Source organism: Mugil cephalus, chromosome 10 (assembly GCF_022458985.1).
Source record: "Mugil cephalus isolate CIBA_MC_2020 chromosome 10, CIBA_Mcephalus_1.1, whole genome shotgun sequence".
Taxonomy (NCBI): Eukaryota; Metazoa; Chordata; class Actinopteri; order Mugiliformes; family Mugilidae; genus Mugil; species Mugil cephalus.
Genome location: NC_061779.1, coordinates 9,622,148 through 9,640,553, shown reverse-complemented (window position 1 = coordinate 9,640,553; position 18,406 = coordinate 9,622,148). Strand labels below are relative to the sequence as shown.

At 46.5% G+C, this 18,406-nt stretch overlaps 1 protein-coding gene across 2 annotated transcripts in view; it reads left to right on the top strand.

The window, feature by feature from the left end:
• ldlrad3 (low density lipoprotein receptor class A domain containing 3) overlaps positions 1-2,911 on the top strand; it is a 78,591-nt gene extending 75,680 nt beyond the window's left edge. For both annotated transcript variants that reach the window (XM_047596974.1, XM_047596973.1), the window contains exons 5-6: positions 231-633; positions 1,099-2,911. In XM_047596974.1, coding sequence (XP_047452930.1) covers positions 231-633; positions 1,099-1,321 — 626 coding nt within the window. In that variant the 3' untranslated portion in view covers positions 1,322-2,911. The remainder of the gene's footprint in view (positions 1-230; positions 634-1,098) is intronic.
• Positions 2,912-18,406: the final 15,495 nt, after the last annotated feature.

Here is an 18,406-nt window from a genome sequence, read left to right as displayed (position 1 = left end):
AGAATACATTTCAAAATGAACCTGAAAACAATTTGCCGCCCGTCTCCTTCACTCCGTTCTCCATCTTCCCCGGCTCTGCTACTCCCCGGCTCATCTTTGTGTTTCCTCTTGCCTCTCATTTCATTCATTTGCGCTCATCTCCTTCCTCCTCTAAATCACCTGCCCCTTTCTCTTTCGCCTACATCATCCATTTTCAATTTAGCTCTCGATTTCTGTCCTCTCTCGCGCAGAAGCCCCGGGCCAGGACTTCGTGACTCTGGACTACCGCCTGCGCTACTACCCCAGCATCACCTACGCCGTCATCGGCAGCGCCGTCATCTTCGTCCTGGTGGTGGCCTTGCTGGCGTTAGTCCTTCATCATCAGAGGAAGCGGAGCGTCCTGCTGCCCCGGGGCGTAAGAGGGGGCTCACATCACCACCATCACCATCAGCCCCTGCTGCTGTCGCGTCTGGTCATATTGGACCGGGGCCACATACATCCAGGAGGTCCGGGTCTTTCCCCCGGCTCCCCCACCGCAGCAGGCCAGTACAGCTCAACTCCTCAGGCACTGCAGCTGCTGTCTGGGACTCTTTATCCCTCCGGACTGTCCATGGACTCACCCCCTTCATACTCACAGGCTGTTCTGGATGTCAGGTAAGAGGAATAATTATTGTGAACATCTATGTTTAGAATATTTGTTTGTAGCTGTAAAGCTGAATTGTGGTGCTGAAAGTTGTCTTGTTATTGGAAAGGATGTCCTGCAGGTGTATTTGTGTAATTTAATCCTGTCATCTGTTGGTCATTCACTTATTATTTGAACAAAAGAGAGATTTAGTATTGGTTGGGAATGCTTAAGATCTGACCTTATTTTTTAAAAAGGAACAATATTGATGTTGAGAGAGATATTCAGATTTTAAAAAATCCTTCTTTCCTTTTTTCAGGTTAAAATTGATCAGTTATGTGAGAATTATGTTCTATAGTTTTTCCCATTGTTCAAATGGAATGAAGTTTCCCTACGTAGAATAGCTCTTACTTGATTTTTGAGTTTTCTCAGTCAGGAGTAGGCGCGCTAAACCAAAAAAAATATTAACTGTATGTTTTTCTTCTGTTTTTTCTTAGTCGGCCTCCCTGGTTCGACCTCCCTCCTCCGCCGTACCTCCCAGATGGGGAACTTCCCTCCGAGGGTGAGCTTCCTCAGTACGAGGCCCCGCAGGAACCTCAGAGCCACCCCACAGCTCATCCCACAGCTCATCCCACAACTCATCCCACAGCTCACCCCACAGCACCCCTCGCTCCCAGAACTGTGTCCTCAGGCACTCAGGAGGAGTCCGACCAGCTGTAGCAGCTCTTCAGGAGACTAATAATACTTAACAACTTATAGAGACTGCAGGACTCAGTGACGAGGCTGCAGGGCAGCGCGAGGCCAAGTCGGCGCGCTGCAAAGACCAGTTTAAGAAGACTGAACGAGGAGTCAGAGAGCGAACAGAGTCCTCAACTCGCTGCCTACCATCACCTTACCGAGGAGCTGGACTGAGAGCGGCTCTTCTTGAGAGAATCAGTTTATGCGCTGGCTCCCCCTGCTGGGGTCATGACTGCACTACGCCTTAATCAGATTACACGTTGTATTAATCTGTCCTGAGTTCAGCTCAGTTGATTGAGAAGAAGAAATGTTAGTGATCATCTCCAAAGAAGCAGGAAAGTTAATCCACCATTCATGAACATGTACAATTATAACTATATCATTGTAAATTCTGATATTCTTGTGGAGAGTCAAAAAATCTCTGCAGCAATGTGTATTGCTCTTCACATTGACAGTGTTTTCAGCTTAATTTGTATAATATCCAATATATTGTGTAGAATTACAGATTTTCGAGAATTTACCAGAATCACATGCAACGTACAGCAGCTCAGTCAGAGGTTATCTTCACCTGTTTTCAGTGTCGACGCGAAGCACGTACTAATCTAGTCAAAATTAACATTTTTTCTTTTATAGCTCTAGATATTTTTAAAAGATCAGTGGTTGACATGTTTCCTTTTTTTTTTTTCATAATTGTCCACAGTATTTCCTGTTGTCATTCGGTTAAATTCCAGCTAAAGATGCGAAATTGGACCACTGCAGTTATCTCAAATAGAGAGCAGAGCACAAACAAAAGTATTAACTTGGAGTTTCATAAATCATTCCTTTGTTGGCAAAGATAACTTTTATTGTGTTTCTGCTTGGAAACCAATAATTCTTTTAAACACACACGCAAAAAAAAAAAAAAGAACAAAGAATTTAGTTGAGGCCTTATTCTGTGCTAGTGCCTTCTTATGTGACATGACATTCAACAGAAAACTCACAGGAAACCCATGATGCGTGTTTTGCTTTTCAAAGTTCAAATTAATGTATATAAGTATTACTGTGTGTCATTCAGAGAAGTCAACCTCTGTAGTATCGGACTGATGAGGAGCATAGCTGAAGGATGTGTGTTTGTTCGTTCATTTCAAAGTGGTTTGTTCAACACTGTACATAGGAGGTAGGGGAAGTAAAGAAATCTATTTAAAGTAGAAAACTACTTAAAGTGAGAGACGAATGTGTGTAGTTGTGATTTGCATATTGTAATGAAGAAAAAGAAAACAATCAAGCCAAAGATAATCATGTTTTTTGATCGTTTCCCAATGATGTTACCCCCAAAAGGAACAACGGTGTTTGTTATATTAGATATTCAAATGTTAATTGAGTAAATCAGAATCCACGTTTCTTGCTGTAAAACTGGAAAACATTTCTCAGGAAAAAGTGATACCAGTTTGCCTGTTCTGTTGTTTTATATCTTAGTTTTGTTGTAAGGAACTTCTTTGTTTCCACAAGTTTTGCTGTTACCATATTTGTGAAGATGATCATTTCATCCCTTGTATTCTGTACATTGGAAGTAATATAAATTCACGACTTGGATCCCGGTGATCAAATATTGCATTTTTTCAGCAACGTATTGAATTGTCAGAATGTGTTTATTTCAAAATCTCTGCACCAGATGGATAAACAAACCGCTCAGTGACTCCCCAGTAATAAAGATTTAGTAGCACAAATTCCATCTGAGTTTATACTGTAGAGAGAAAAGTAGAAGTGAGGGCTTCAGGCCCTTTACTAATGTAAAAATAACATTTCAAAGTAAAACTAATGACCTAAACATACATCTGCTACAAAGTTATGGGTCTGGACCTGAAACGCACAGCTGGCTGAAACTTTTGATGATTACGCTGGACTAAAATAATTCTGTTTTTTCTTTTTAAGTCATCACAAACCACTAAAGTTGTGAGGTAATCATTAGCTGTGCAGTGTATTTCATAATGCTATAATATATCGGCATGAGCATAAACTAAATAACAAAAAGTAGGTGTGGAAAAGGTGTTTTTGTTAACTGAAAGAGAAATAATACAGTAACAAGCCTAACTGAAACTCTATTATTCACTAAAATTACATTAAAATTGCATCTTTGTTAATATATTTCAAGCCTGTGTGCCGGACACATTCCACATATCAAAAAAATCCCACAAAGAATGCGTCTTTTTCAAAAAATAAAACCTGAATTAAACATGAAACCTCACTTTAAATTAAGTAGTCTTTAAATTCCTGTCATATAAGAGTAGTGGAATAAAAAGTATTGTTTTTTCTTCTAGGAAAATCTTCTGGGAAGCTCTCAAGTTCAAAAAAAAAAAAAAATCCATACATTCACCCAATCTATGAACAGAGTCATGCAGTTCTGCTGTTTCGCCAATAGATGTCACCAGATCACCGTCATGAACAAACCACTTTCCAAAGCTGATTTCTGTCTTCAGTGCCACATTGTTATACATGCCAACAATTGGGAGGTTTGCATATGTGTGTGTTTGTGCATCTGCTGTCATTCCCAAATAGCCTTTGGTACATTTTAAAAATCATTCAAGCTCTCTCTCTCACACACACACACACACACACACACACACACACACACACACACACACACACACACATATATATCATCAAATATCTTGGTTTCCTAGCGCCTATCTGCATCTCTAACACCAAGTTTAATGAATACATAAACAAATGTTATCTCTTTAACTGCTCCAGTTTTCATTGTAATATCCGCCCCCCCCTCAAAAAAAAGCAGCCCTGGCACCTCATCCTGCCCCTCCCAGCCCAATATCCGTATCACATTATGATACATCAGATAACATGCGATACCGTCTTTGACACCGCACACCCGTCCCCTTTCCTGTCCTTCCCATCACTCTACCTGCCCCTCGCCTGCAGATAGTCCTTTATCCCGCTCTGCTCATCTTTTATCTTCGCACCCTCGCGCGTCTCTCATTTTCATTCAACTCGCCACTCGCCTCTCCCCCCTCCCCCCCTCCCTCCCTCCCTGCCTCCTCCAATTTTAGCCGTTTTCCTCCCATCGCCCCGCTCTCCTTTACCTCATCTTAAACTCTGATGCTGGAGGCCCCGTGTTTGCTTAGCCCAAGCCCTTAACTACACAGACTTTAATTAAAAGCCTGCACACTTCTCTTGCGCTGGTCTGCGTGGCAGCTGGTGGATGGTCGAGACGGAATTTTTTACATATGCTGTGAAATAGTGTGCTGATGGATCACTGGGCTGCGCTAGACCCAGGGACCGGTAAAGGTGACGCAAATGCTGGTGGCGAAAACAACAACAGTGGTAACCGTGGTGGCTGTTATGGTGGCAGCGAGGAGAGCGGTGACGTTAACCTTCACATAGAGGAGCACCGTTATTACTGGAGACCATGGCAATATTCCAAGGAGATGCAGCAGAGAGACTAGTTCTCCTCTCTTGGGGGTCTTTTGTTTGGCATTACCATCGCCGTTAGCTATTGGATACAGTGCGAGTGTGATGGAGCGGGCTAATATCCCACTGATAGTAAAGACCTTAATTGTTTTAACTAGCACTGACTGAGACTCAGGAGGTTACTGCATAGTTAATTTGTTTTTGCACATTAAAAAATGAAGAGAAATAAAGCTTAGATTTAGTCACATATTCAGTTGCGGGTTCTCTTAAGGCCACTTTTCGCTCACACACATACGGACGCGTACACTTGGCTGCTGTGCCAATTGCTCCAGTGAACTGGAGATAAGACCCGGTGTTTTCACATGTAAATGGGGTGAGCGTGGAGGGGAAGGAGGGCGCATTGTTAGCGCGGAGCAGCTCTGAGGGGCTCTGAGGAGCTCCGCCGAGGGCTTGGCCGGCCCGGCCCTTATCAGATGAAGAGCAGGCCTCCGCGGGAGGGAGGGGTCGGCGAGGGACGAGGGCCGGGTGGGGATGAGGGGGGCAGACGGGAGAATGGAACAGCTGGCGGAGTCACGCGTGCAACCCCAAAAAAACAACAAAAAAAGAAAAAAAACAACACACAGGGCCCAGACACGCTGAGCACGGTGGGAATCTCCTCAACTGAGAGATCCACAAACACACGGCCTCTTGTGCGATTATCAGCCACCGCCAGCCAGCGAGGCTGAGCGCATAATCACAGGCGCAGCAGCAGGGAAAGGAGGTCCACACAATCGCGGACGCACAGAAACGGCAACCGCACTGCAGACAATCGCAAACACACATTTCCATACAGGCGTCTTTCCACGTCATTAGGCTAACACGCACAAGCAGGGAAAGACCGCGGTCACCCCGACACACGAAGCTAAATGGCTGTTTGGAAACTGCTTCCTCCGACACCTAGTTACAAAGTCTACGTCTTCCCTCCGTTCGCACATGAGCTGTGAGTTTCAACCTAATGCCATGAAGGTACAAACAAAACTAATCTGACAAGAAACGAGTCCTAGTCCCGCTGCGTGAGAAGGTCAGATATATGGTACATGGTATGTTCAAAGATACATTTAGTGGCCTCACACCTGACTGTGATGCTGTGTTTTTGCGGTGCAACTTTGAAGCTATCACAGCCTGACTAAAACCGCATAGATGCCATTTAGTCGGTCGACATGCCGATGCAAAAAATTCTTCTCATATATATGTATGTATGCATATATATGCATAAGTCAGACCAGCATTAGCAGCTGAAACAGTAACACTTCCCTGCTTAAGAATGGGCCGGGGTGTTGGCTCTTGTCCTTTCCATTCAGGCCAGTGTTAAACACACAAACTAGCATGCTAATGGGTAATCCCTGAGGACCGACCACCTTTGTCCCAGCCCTAAGAGGATGTCTCTCTCTGGGCACTGGGTGACAGCCACCAGGCCGCCTGCTACTGGACAACCAGCATGTTGCCAGATACTGATCTCAGTCCTCCAGAGGGATGCCAGCAGGTTGCCAGGCCTTGATTGGTATTTGATGGGCGAAAGATTGGCGTCCGTCCCGATTTTCTTTTTGTTTCTCGCCTATCTGCGAAGCACCAGGAGGAGGCTTGCTGTCTTCCTCGGTGAGAGGAAAGGGAAAGTGTGACGTAGGGGCGTATTGTCATGCAGCAGGTGGTCTGCATGTGTCAACAAAGAGCCACGGTTAATCTGATGGACTACAGTAGGGGAGGTATGCGGCTGCTACTTTCGCTGCTTGTCCTGGAGCCCCATTCGGTGGCCACCAACAACAATTCAAGGCATTTCAAACAAGCTTTGAAAACAAATAATTGGTTTACAAGATAAAGGATAAGCAAACGCTGATTCCGGCCCCGATAAAAACCGACCACTTGACTTTAAATTTATTTGAAGAAGAAATTCTGAGTTTGCACTGAGATTGAAAGTTGAGTTTTTTTTGTTGTTGGTGTTGTTTTTTTTAATGCAAATTTCTGAAAGGTCTTCCTGTGGGGTTTTAAGCACTTGTCCATGTATCTCTATGGATTAGGACATTCCACACTGCAAGGTGGACAGTAGGAGAGGGAAGCGAGTTGAGAAAAAAAGCTGTCATTGATTTTCTGAGAGGACATTCCACAGTGCAAGGTGCAGCGAAAAAGGCAGAAAGAGGAAAGGGGAGGTCGAAACCACTGGCAATGCTCCTTTCTGATCCTCACGATGCGACAAAATAAACAGGAAGCTTGTTTTCACAGACGCACGAGCAGAGCCCGCGCCGAAAAGTGAAGCCTCAGAATTGATGACGGCGTCACGTATCCTTCTGTGTGGCACGGGACGTCGTCGTCCAAAGGACGGCCGTGTGATGATTATTTTAAACAATTTATCCAGCCCTGGTTCTATACTGTCTGTGATGAAATATTGTGGCCTCATCCCAACTCTGCACCCTCATCTGTCTTTGCACCCCCAGAGAACTGAGCTCCACATACGGCAGCACCCAGTGCATGGACGCGCACACACGAACACACAAGTCTATGCCCTCTCTACTACTAAAAAAAAAAAAAAAAACGCACAAATCAATTATTTTTCTCTCATCTATGCTGATCTATATTATTGATCATTATTTCATTGTTTTTTTGCTGTAGTGGTTAATATTTCTCAGAGCTGCTTGTGAAAGATTTTTTATTTTTTATTTTTTGCAAATTCATCCCCACGGGACGCTACAAAGCACTTCTGCAACAATACACACCATCCTCTGTAACAATTCCCCACCCGCAGCAGCATCCATCTTCACATCCTCATCCCATACGTGGACCCCTCACGTCCCTTCGCCAGCTCCCGAACCCTTCCCCCAGTTTCCATTCTCGCTCTTTCAAAATGAAACGCACACAGCATATAAACCGTACACCCCCTGGCCCGAGTCCCCCCCCTCCCCACGCCCCCCAAGGCCCTGCTACCGCCCGAGGCCGCCCCATGCCTCGCACGTTCCTCTCAGACGGGGAGCATGACACTGGGCCCCTCTATCCCGATCTCTGCTGCTCCTGGTACCCCCCCCCCGCCCACCCTTCCTCGCCAGTTCCATCCATCATATCTGCCCCCCCCCCCAAGCTTCCATCATGTCCCCACAAAAGCAGCAAGCCCAAAGAAAAGGAAAGGCAAAAGAGAGAAGAGGAGAATAAAGCCGCTACCATGCAGAACAGTGCCGGCCAGAGGACCGCCTTTTGTCCCGGGCCGTGCCTCTCCTCGCCTGGGCTCTCCTGCAAACACACCCTCTTCTCTGGGGGAACAACAGCTCGGAGGCTTGGGGGATGGAACCGGGGTGTGGTGCTATCTAAAGCAGTATAGTCAAGGCCCCCCCCCGATGGCCCCTTGGTCACCAGCAGATCCTGTGTGTTGAGCTGTCAAACGGAGCCGCCCTGGAACCACCCCTGGCCTCCGCGGGGCACTCCCTCTGGGGACGCAGCGAGGGCCCCAGACTCCTGACTCAGGGGGCCCTCGAGCCCTCGAGGCTCGCTGTACTCCGCTGACCTGAGCGCTGGTGCTCCGCGAAGCGGAACGGGGGAAACTCAGGTGAGGAGGGGGACCCGAGAGCACACATCTGCAGGGGGACGTTCAAAAAAAGCGAATAAAGTAGAGGATTTACATAGGTTGATCATCAAAGACACCTTTGACTTTTGTGCGATATGTGCACTCGGCTGTAGTGGCGGTTGAGCTCAGGGTTTATTTCCGTCAGAAGGGAGGAAAAAAAAGAAAGAAGAAACCCCTTTTATAGCGCTATAGCTGAAAGAGAAGAAAAAAAAAAAGATTGAGGAGGGGAGAGTATAAGTGAATGGGCAGCATCCATTACAAAAGCGGGCGCCTTTCTGTTGGTGCTGATGTTCTGCTGCAGGCCGGCCTTTGTGGCCCGAGGAAGAGAGGGAAGTCCCCGCTTGGTCACGTTCACACCCTCTCCTGATGGAGCACCTCTCGCGGATATTGTCAAGTCTCGCAGCTGCGGTTGGCACGAACGGAGGTGGTAGCGGTGGAGGTGGTGGTGGTGGGGGGGAAGACAGACAGAAAGCAGACCCAAATACGAAGCGGTGTATAAAATGGATAAGATGGATAAGAAAGTGGTGCAGGTAAAAAAGCAAACCCAGGAGGCTGTTGAGGACGGAAATTATGCAGAAAAGGTTAGAAGGCGGGTGAGTTATTAATGAGGAGGACGCCCCGGTCGAGGGAAACAAAGTACATGTAGGATTGTCCAAACTCAGTGTGCTACTTTATGAGACCCCAGAGACTTGTGAGGCCGATAGCAGACTGGTGGAATGAGAGGGGCTGGAGGGGCCGAAGAGACGGGAGCCACCGTTGTTAATCAGGGGAGTAGTGCCAGCTTAAATAAAAGACTTATATAGATATATGCTTTTTTAGCAAGGGAATAAGTGACACGGAGCGAGGAGTAGCTGCAAGGCTTGAGACGCAGGAGCTGGACGCAGGAACACGAGCACACACACAATTAATCCTGAGACACACAGCGCCCTAATGGGACCGTGACTGACCACGTTCCAGCTCTATTCACTCCACGGACAATAGTGTGCTGAGGCTGCAAAAAGCCAGTTGAATGCGTGCTTCTTGTTTTCTTGTGTGTGTGTGTGGGTGTTTGCGGACGTACGTATGGGCCCGGTCTCCGTGGCTGCGCACAGGCTGCGATTTTCCCAGGTGAACAACGCCATACGGAGCGCTGCGTCTTCAGGCTCATTAAAGGCCATTCTGAGCTATTAGAAAGCATTCAGCAGGGTGTGCATTCCCCCAGACTCCTCCGCCGGGGCACGGAGCCATGCCCGACGGCCCCGGGGTGGGGACCTATGCTAAATGGGCCGAGGGAACACACCAGAAGGAGCTGATCCCTTTTCTTCGGTGATCACTGGTTGCTGTGTTGATGGATAGGGCGGCGGGGCGGGGCGGGCTGTGTGGGGTAACAGCTTGTTGAGTTCCCTTCACTTGGGGAATTCAGAGATTTCCTGGTAACTGTTGAATAGAGAGATGCCTGACGTATTTAATGCATCTTTTCAAGTATTTTAAGGGAACGGGCAAATACGCGTCACTATTAATTAGAGACTAATAGCACCAATTTCCTGTTCTAATTCTCGGGAGATGACATAACGCTGTGGAGGCTGTGATGATTGATCAGCGAAGACAAACAGTCCCCCTTGTGGACGGCAGCCAGATCCTCAAGCATCAGCCGTCCATTGATTCGCTGACTATAGAGTTGCGCCACGGAGCTGTGTGATGCCATTCAGCGTTGCTAGGTGCGTGCGTGTCTGTGTGTGTCAAGCAAAGAGACGGAGAGAGAAAACGAGAAAGAGAGAGAGAGAGAGAGAGAGAGAGAAAGAGAGAGAGAGAGAGAGAGAGAAAGAGAGAGAGAGAGAGACAGAGCATCCACCCCTGATGATTATAAATGAGAGTCGTGTCAGCGAAGGGACCCCGAGCCATCTGTGATTCTCACAGATGATCTCATAGTGCGATGCTCAACACACACACTCAAAAGAAGCTGTCCTCTCGGGAGGAATAAAACATGAACATATATTGTCTGTGGCCAAGGTACCAAAGCCTCAGTAAATCTAACCTATTTTCTCAATATGTGTCTTGAGGTTAGCCTTAAAGGAAACTTCAGATGTGTTCTAGCATGGGTCTTCTGACTTTGTAGATTGACACCCAAGTATAATCATGACCGTTAGCTCCAAGAGCCAATCCTGAGGAAAAGCACTTACTTTTACATTTTCAGCTTGAAATAATTTAGGATTTGTCTGGAAAGCGACCAGAGGCTTGTGTCTGTGTCGGGTCTCCCAGCTGCAGAGGGATCCACGTCTAGATGGGGTAATAAAAACCAGTGTCCCAGAAATCTTAATGGGAGTTGGTGGCCTAAGTTATTAAGACCAACAGTCTGAATGAGAAAGACCCATGCTGGAGAAAAAAAAAGGCGCCCGTTTAACGAGTGCCTGGAAATAGGAGCTCCGAAGATATTTCCACGCATGCTTCAGTTCAAAGAACTTGCGCAGGAATGTGGGGGAAGAAGCGGGGCACGGTTTACCGGTGTAATGTTTCACTGATAACAGGCTCAAATTTAATGCTGAATAAGATGTTCTGCGGGAGATAGAGGATAGGCCTAAACTTTTTCTAGGTCTCCCAAAAAACATGATCTATGTTCTCTTTAAGTTAATTAATCAGACGCCTTGCCACCCTGTTCCCTCCGGTAAGGGGAGCAGGAATAGGCAGAGCCTCTCCTCACGGTGAGGGCTCGAGGAAGGAGAGTCAAATATTTATAGAGCTACACACCAGGATTCATTTCTCTCCCCGTGACATTCACTAATTCCCGGTTCAGCGAATAGTGCTTTGGCAGTCATAACCAGGTAGATAAATGGCCAGCCGTCCAATCAGATCTGAATTTATTTTAGCTCCTCTAGAAGTCGAATATAAACATCAACAGGCACGTGTGAGGGAGCGAACCGTGAATCATACCCAGAGGAGGGAAATTAAAAGTCAAAGTGACCTTTTGTGGAGTCGCTGGAGAATACAGGCCTAAGGAGGAATGCTGCCATTTCCTCCAAACTACAGTAGCGTGGTTAAAAGGGAAAGGCAGTTGCCGGGGTAACTAGTGGCGGTATGTTCTGGTGAAGGCCGGGACAAAGCAACACGTGACAGGCTTGCCGTCCCCCTACAGCTGTGACCTGTCTCCCACCCTGGAGAGGGAGAAAGGACCAGGAAGGGAGATGGATTGAAGGAAGGAGAGGAGTGCGGAGGTGGCGATCCAGAAGTAGAGTAAATGAAAGTGGAGGAAAAAGGAAAAGGGAACTGTGTTAGATAACAGCCTAAAAATAAACCCAAGAGAGGCTTCGGCAAAAGATATATCTCCAGCAATACGTTTCCCCACCAGTTCAGTCTGCCCTGCCCGCTGCTACTTCTACCCCTCCCAGCAATGAGGAGACAAAGGGGTCGTAAAATAGCACAGAGTTGTAAAAGACAAAGAAATATAAAAGAGTGGGTCGAGACACAAAAAACTGCTGTAACAGTGAGGGGTCAAAGTGGAAAGAGGGCCGAACTCTTGACCTCCCCAGTGACCGGGAGCTGCCACCCAATTAAAACAATACACTCATAATGTCTTTCTGTCTCAGTTGCTGCGCGCCCGTGTGTCCTCTAAGTGCCCACGCATTGAGGTACCTCCTGGTAGGCGTCTTTTCAGAACGTCTTCTTCATCAATAATCATGTCCCACCCCACCCACCGCGCCCTCAAAAAAAAAAAAAAAAAAACTGCTCCGTCGCAGACCCTCTCCAGCCCAACTCGAGAGGGGCTGCCTCCCTCCAACAAAAGACATCTTTTTCTCATCCTCCGAGGAGACAGAAGGACGGATGAGGAGATAGAGGAGTATCAGCTCATCCCTTTAATCCATAGTAGACAGAGAGACTCTTCAGTGAAGAGGTGGGAAATCCACTGATCGGGGGCTTAAGATGCAAACCCTACAAAAGACCTGTGGTTTTAGACGGGGACGCTGCAGCGGGCTTGGGATTGTGGGACACCTTGGGGAGGGTGCTGCTCATACTCACGCTGCAAATGCACAGCATGCTTTATTATTTACAAAGTGGCAATGCACATGAGTTCTAGTTTTAGTTTAATATTTGAGAAGAACAAAGGCTTATATATATATATATATATATATATATATATATATATATATATTATAGGCGGCAGTTGCATGTTTTCTTTTTCAGAATTCTTCGTTTCCCTACACATATATTGAATTCCTCACACAGTTTTTTTTTAAACTTTTTTTTTTTTTAACCCAGCGTGCACATCAGCTACAGACTGCATGTGTGCATGCATATGCATGCGCAACAGTATGGGCATGCGTGGCGCTTTGTGCGTGTGCGTCATTGTGTTGTTCTTGTGTGCTTGTAAGGGAGTGAGTGTGCGCCTGCATTCAGCCTCTCCCTGCGGCTAATGAGTGGCGGCCCACCTCTCCAGCAGGCCTGGCAGTCCTTGGCTATGGGGCTGGAGCTGGCTGTTTTCTCATGGTAATCACACACTTTGTCCCGGGGTGGATAATCCTGCACCGGCTTTGTCTGGGCCCCGGAGGAGAGCCCCACAAGGTCGACCCCGCTTCACAGAGAACCACAAAGACCCAAATGCAGCAGCAGCAGCACCCCACTCCAGGCCTTGCGCTCCTCAACGCGCACCGGTACGCACAGAAGCAGACGCGCGCATGCACACACGCGCGCGCATACACAACACATGCATGCTTGCACACTCCTGCACAGCCACCGGCACATATTCGTTAGTTATTCTCTACTTCGACAGCGAGTACCCGAGTCATTAAAACGAGCTGCTCCTGCAAAAGCACTGACCCTCGCTCTAATACACACATGCTGCACCTATAATCAAACACAAGCAGTGGTGCATTTTGCTCATGCAAAACTCATGCGTGTAAAAGCCACTGCTGTTTCCTTCAGTAACAAAAATGACCATATTATAGTCATATACAGTTTATAGTGGAAAAGAATCAAAACATTTACATCCTGCACTAAAGGGGAACCGTCTGATCATAAGTCACTTTTAACACTCTGCCCTGATGTGTATAAATAGGTATCGCTGGAAGCAACACGTTCTGGGCTTGGCGTGGCGTCGGGGAGGATCAGCTCGGTTGAATAACTGGAGGGGCAGAGCGAGAAGCTGAAGGCTGAAGTGAAGGAGAGCAGGAGAACAGGCTCCCACAGGTCTCTCTTACACTCCATCTACTCCCAAATCATTAATGAGGAGGCCTGGGAGCAACGCTAGCTAACTGCACTTAAGCTACCACCTTGTCGACTGCTTGAAGCGTGAGAGCAGCAGCTCGCTCGACAACGGTCAGGTCTCCCACGGTAAACTTCGGCATCAGTCTCAGCCTTGGAGCCATAAGTGTCTGAGATAAAGTTTCAGTTACGTTCTGCTTCAAACATCCTCAAATAGATTGGGATAAATGGGATCAATTTTTAGCCGTTTGGCAAGTTTCCGAACCCGGAAAGAGGTGAGCACAAGAATCCAGAGATGTGACTTTCGCGGTGGTTCAATTTTTAATATAGAGGAAATGTAGGGATGATGATCTATTTAAAGGAATGAATGTGTCTCACTGGGTCATTAGCCAGGGGGAGTGAAGCACTGTGGACCAGTGTGAAGAGGCAAAGGGGGTTTGACCCTATGCCAATAGGAAAGCAAGCTGTTAGGGAACCTCTAGAAATTGTTCCACAACAAGTAGCCATGCTCAACACACTACTTGCACCACAACAGTAGCACACACACTATACTCAGGCATACATACATAAACACACAAGGACACACACACGGCTCTGGAAATCCCACAGCTTCCAGTCTAGTAATCCTCATTGGGTATTCCGACTGAGTTTTGCTGTGGACACTAAGTTGACAGACAGAGTTAGAGAGTAAAAAGAGGAACACAGGGAGGGAGGAAAAGGGAGAGGACAAAAAACTTCACCCGTCTCCGCTCCCCCAGCCGTCATTGGTTGATGGCACAGGGTCTTTTCTTTCCTTTTTGCTAATTGGCCACCCAGGCATTGACTCTGGCGTGAGTTCTACCCCAAAACACGTGCACGCTCCTCCGTCCCATGAACCTCCCCCTGGCTATTCTCCGCTCACCTTGCCATTTAAATGACGAGGGGGATGCTTGTAACCATGGCAAATGGAAACAGCTCGTAGAGGAGACGCTGGACGTTTTGCCATGGGTGTGAAAAGCTGTAATCTTTAGATCAGCTATAATTGTGTCATCAGGTCTTTGCGGCAAATAAAAAACCTGCAACAACATCATAAGTGTTCAAACAGGGAGCAAATACAGCAAAAGAGAATTCAGACATACATTTGTACTTGTAATTTTGGATGGATGTATTGTAGCCTGGATAGAAGATTGGGTTGCACTGCTCATTCATTTCCGTCTTAAACCTCTACGGAGGGCTGGAAAATTTGATTCCCGAATGTTTTTCAGATGTCGGTTTCCTTCAGAGCCGCGTTTTCCTCTTTGTGATGGACACGATCACATAATTTCATTAACTTATTAGGAGCGGTGGAATTTACTCACATTGTCCACTTGCCCTCCCTGCCTCGAGGTGGAAAATGCAAAGGTCTACGCTAATTTCTTTAAGAAAACGAAGGAAGAAAGACGAATGGGGGAGGAAGAAGAGGTAAGGAAAAAGTAATTTGATTGTCCGGAGGCTCCATATGGTTCCGTGGCTTTTAGGTTCCACCCTGACTGGCTGCTAGCAGACTGAGGCCTTTCACTTTTTCAAACTAATGACAAACGTCCCTATCCTCCCTTCATGCCACTTCTGAACACACACCCCCACCCCCCTCCAAACACCCTAAAAAACACCCAGAATCTGGTTAGGGGAATAATAGAAGAGGCAAACAATGAGGGGGCATAGCGGGTGTTGGAAAAGAAAAAAAAAAAAAAAAGAGAAGGAGAGGGAGGGTGTCAAGTGACCCGCAGAAAACATTATCAAACAAGACTGGAACTCTAAGGGGTTGACAATGAGGCGGCCTGCTCTTTTCTGTGCGACGCCACTGGTGAGGCAAGATAAGGGAATTCCTCAATACAGCGAAAAGGGAAGAAAGGGGAGTGTTGCTTTTGAAAGATTCAGACCTCGAATCCAAACACTCCCCCCTATAGATTATGGCTTGTGTGTTTTAAAGGGTGGCAGAAATAAAGCAGCACTTTGTTGGACAAGTTAGCCTTGTTGGTGTTGATCTGCGCTTCCATTGTGAGCCGCAGTTTTATGCAGTTCTATGCAGATGACAGGGAGATTAGGAAAGGCCTGGAAACAAGGCCTTTAAAGTTCTGATACAGAGATCTGTCGACGTTAATTCAAAAGGTAACACAATGGAGCTAACTGCTGCAGCTGTCTGAATTTATTGAGCCTTAAAACGCTATAGAATAAACAGCGGATTTAGCTGTTGGTCCAATACTCCTTATCAAACCTTTCCGTGCACTCTGTTTGACTTACGCGATCCAAGCCAGCACGTCTGCACTGTTTGAAAACCAGCGCCATGGTAATGTAATAGATTGACTGATGAGCGAGTCAAACAGTGGGCAAGATAGTAAAGGCAGCCTTGGGCCGTGTAAAAGGAAACTTAAAGATGAGGAGAATGCGGCGCGTCAGAACCTTTTAGATTTACAATGACACACCGTCAAAACACTCAGCATTCAGCCCAGGGCCATTGCGTGAGCCCGGCCGCTCCACGTTAAACAAGGTGAAGCGTTTCACCGAGGCCCGACGGTGCCAGCTAACTGTCAGATACACGCGGAGTTGACTGCCTCCTCGCTAAAACGCTCTGCACAGTTATGCATCCGCATCTCTCCTGGCACATCAACTGCTGGATTAAACAGGGAAGAAAATGCATCGTTACAACACAAAAGCGGTGTCTCATCCTGCCCTTTGCCCCAGGTGAGATGGACTGGATCCGGACTAGGGAGGAACCGGTACCGACTGGGGCGGCCATCTTGGCACCATCGGTGCTGCTAGCTCCTGAATGCATTACGTTTATAGAGGAATTCTGTGTCTACATAATTAAAGTTACATAAATCAGTTCACAGGGTTTGTTCGTTACAAATGTCAGACATGATAGATTTATCAATAGAGGCAGAGAGATAAATAAATACAATGACAGGAACACAAAAATAAATGTTCAGGATGCCGTCTTTGGAAACACTTAAAAATGTGATAAAATTAGCCAAAAAAATAAAATAAAATTCCAGCATTAATAATTATTAGGTGTATTAGCTGCTGTATTCTATCCGAACTGTTTTTTCCCCTGTGTAACAGGTCGTTGCCAGGGACGCTGCTTGTTTCATCGGTGGGATGCTCTGTCTGTTCTGTCGGGGTTTTTTTCACTAAGCTGCTCACTCTATATAGTCCCTTACTTACATCATACGTGTGAATATTTATTATTAACAATATTAAGTCAAAAAAAATGACAAAGGCCGTTATTTTAAGAAGATGACGATTTGTATTTAGCCTCTACAGTATCACAGCTACATGTGTGATGTTTTTATCAAATCAAACTTTGACGGTTTGCATGCACCGCTGCCTCTACTGGCACTGTACCAAGATGGCAGCGCTTTAGGCACGTCCCCCCACAGTCAATTTCTTATATCTTTTTTTAGAAACTCAATAAAATTTCTGTTATTTACACAGACCAGGAGGAATTGATAAGGGAATAGATAAAGAATCAGACCGATGAGCTGAATTGATAATGGCATCGGCATCAATAAAATCCTGTCGATGCCCATTCCTAATCGGGACCACATCTAACCAGATGAATTATTGGCTCAAAAAAGAAAACCCTGACTGGCTGCTTATGTAGGCAGCAAGACTGAGCAATTCTTCGTCACGGATGGATAGATGGATGACTGGGTTCATTTTTACCATTTAGTTATAACTCAAAGCGGCCCAAAATCTAACCACACGGGACATTTTGGGGACACTAAATTAATCAAGAGTGCTTCTCATCTGGAAGTTTCTCTCTGGCTTAGAGAGCTCAAGTAGTGGGGAGGGTGACAGAGGAGAAGAAGAGGAGAGAGGGAAAAAAATGATAATAACTAAAAATGCAGTCCTGCAGCTACTGCTCTCCATCATCCTTCATTATCTCTTATGCCACTCACCACTGTCGGCTGCCCAGTCAAACAAAAATGTCGTGGCGCTTTCCACCCTGCCTCTCTGCAGATACAGGCATCGATAAGCTTAACTGCCGTAAGATTAGAATTTCACATTTGTCTCTGCAAAACTCCGCTATGCAGCACTGATGGAAAACTAAATGGCATGAGAGAGAGCGCCAAAAAAAAAAAAAAAAATGTGACCGTTAAGACAGTGCTCTCTGAATAAGCCCAAGCCCAGTGCTTATCTCAACGTTTGGGGCAGAAGGGGCTTTGCTTAGGAGCAGAGCTGCTCAAATATGCGCTATTTGCACAGTGTACAACTTCCCAGTCACTGCGGATTAGGCAAACAATACAGCTCCCCCATACTGCCCCCCTCCGCCAAAAAAACCTCCACCCAAATTAGTCTTTCTTTGGCCAGTTATAAAGACCTGAGTATGAATGAGGGCCTGTGTTAGTCCAGGGAAGATAACACACACTCACAGTGAGGGGGAACTAGAGCTGTATATTCTGGCCCCTACTCCCCATTTCAGAAAGGATTCATCATGACCAACCCACTGTCCCGTAGTGACCAGGACGTGCTTCACACCTGTCAAGTTGTTCACCTTTAGGGTCAGATGTGCAGGGCGTGTCTAGATCTATATGTGGCATATCGTTCACGTTTGTATATGACAAGCCTCAAACGTCTTGTGCTGCCTCTTTATTAGAGTTTAGATCTCAGTCAGTTTGGTTACTAAGACATGACAACCTGCCAAACAAGACACGAACAGATGGCAAATCACCAAAGCTGCAAAAATACAATTTGAATTACTCGGGGGGGGGGGTGTTTGCTTGATAGCATCAGACACGCGCGTTCACAAAAACTAAGCGTTTTGTCGGGCAGTTTCGTGAAATATTGGACTGAGGCATGGCGAAACACTGATTTGATTTATAGAGTTCAGACTTGATCAGCCATATGAGGTTACAGATACGCCTGGAGCGAATTCCTCACAGTCAAAT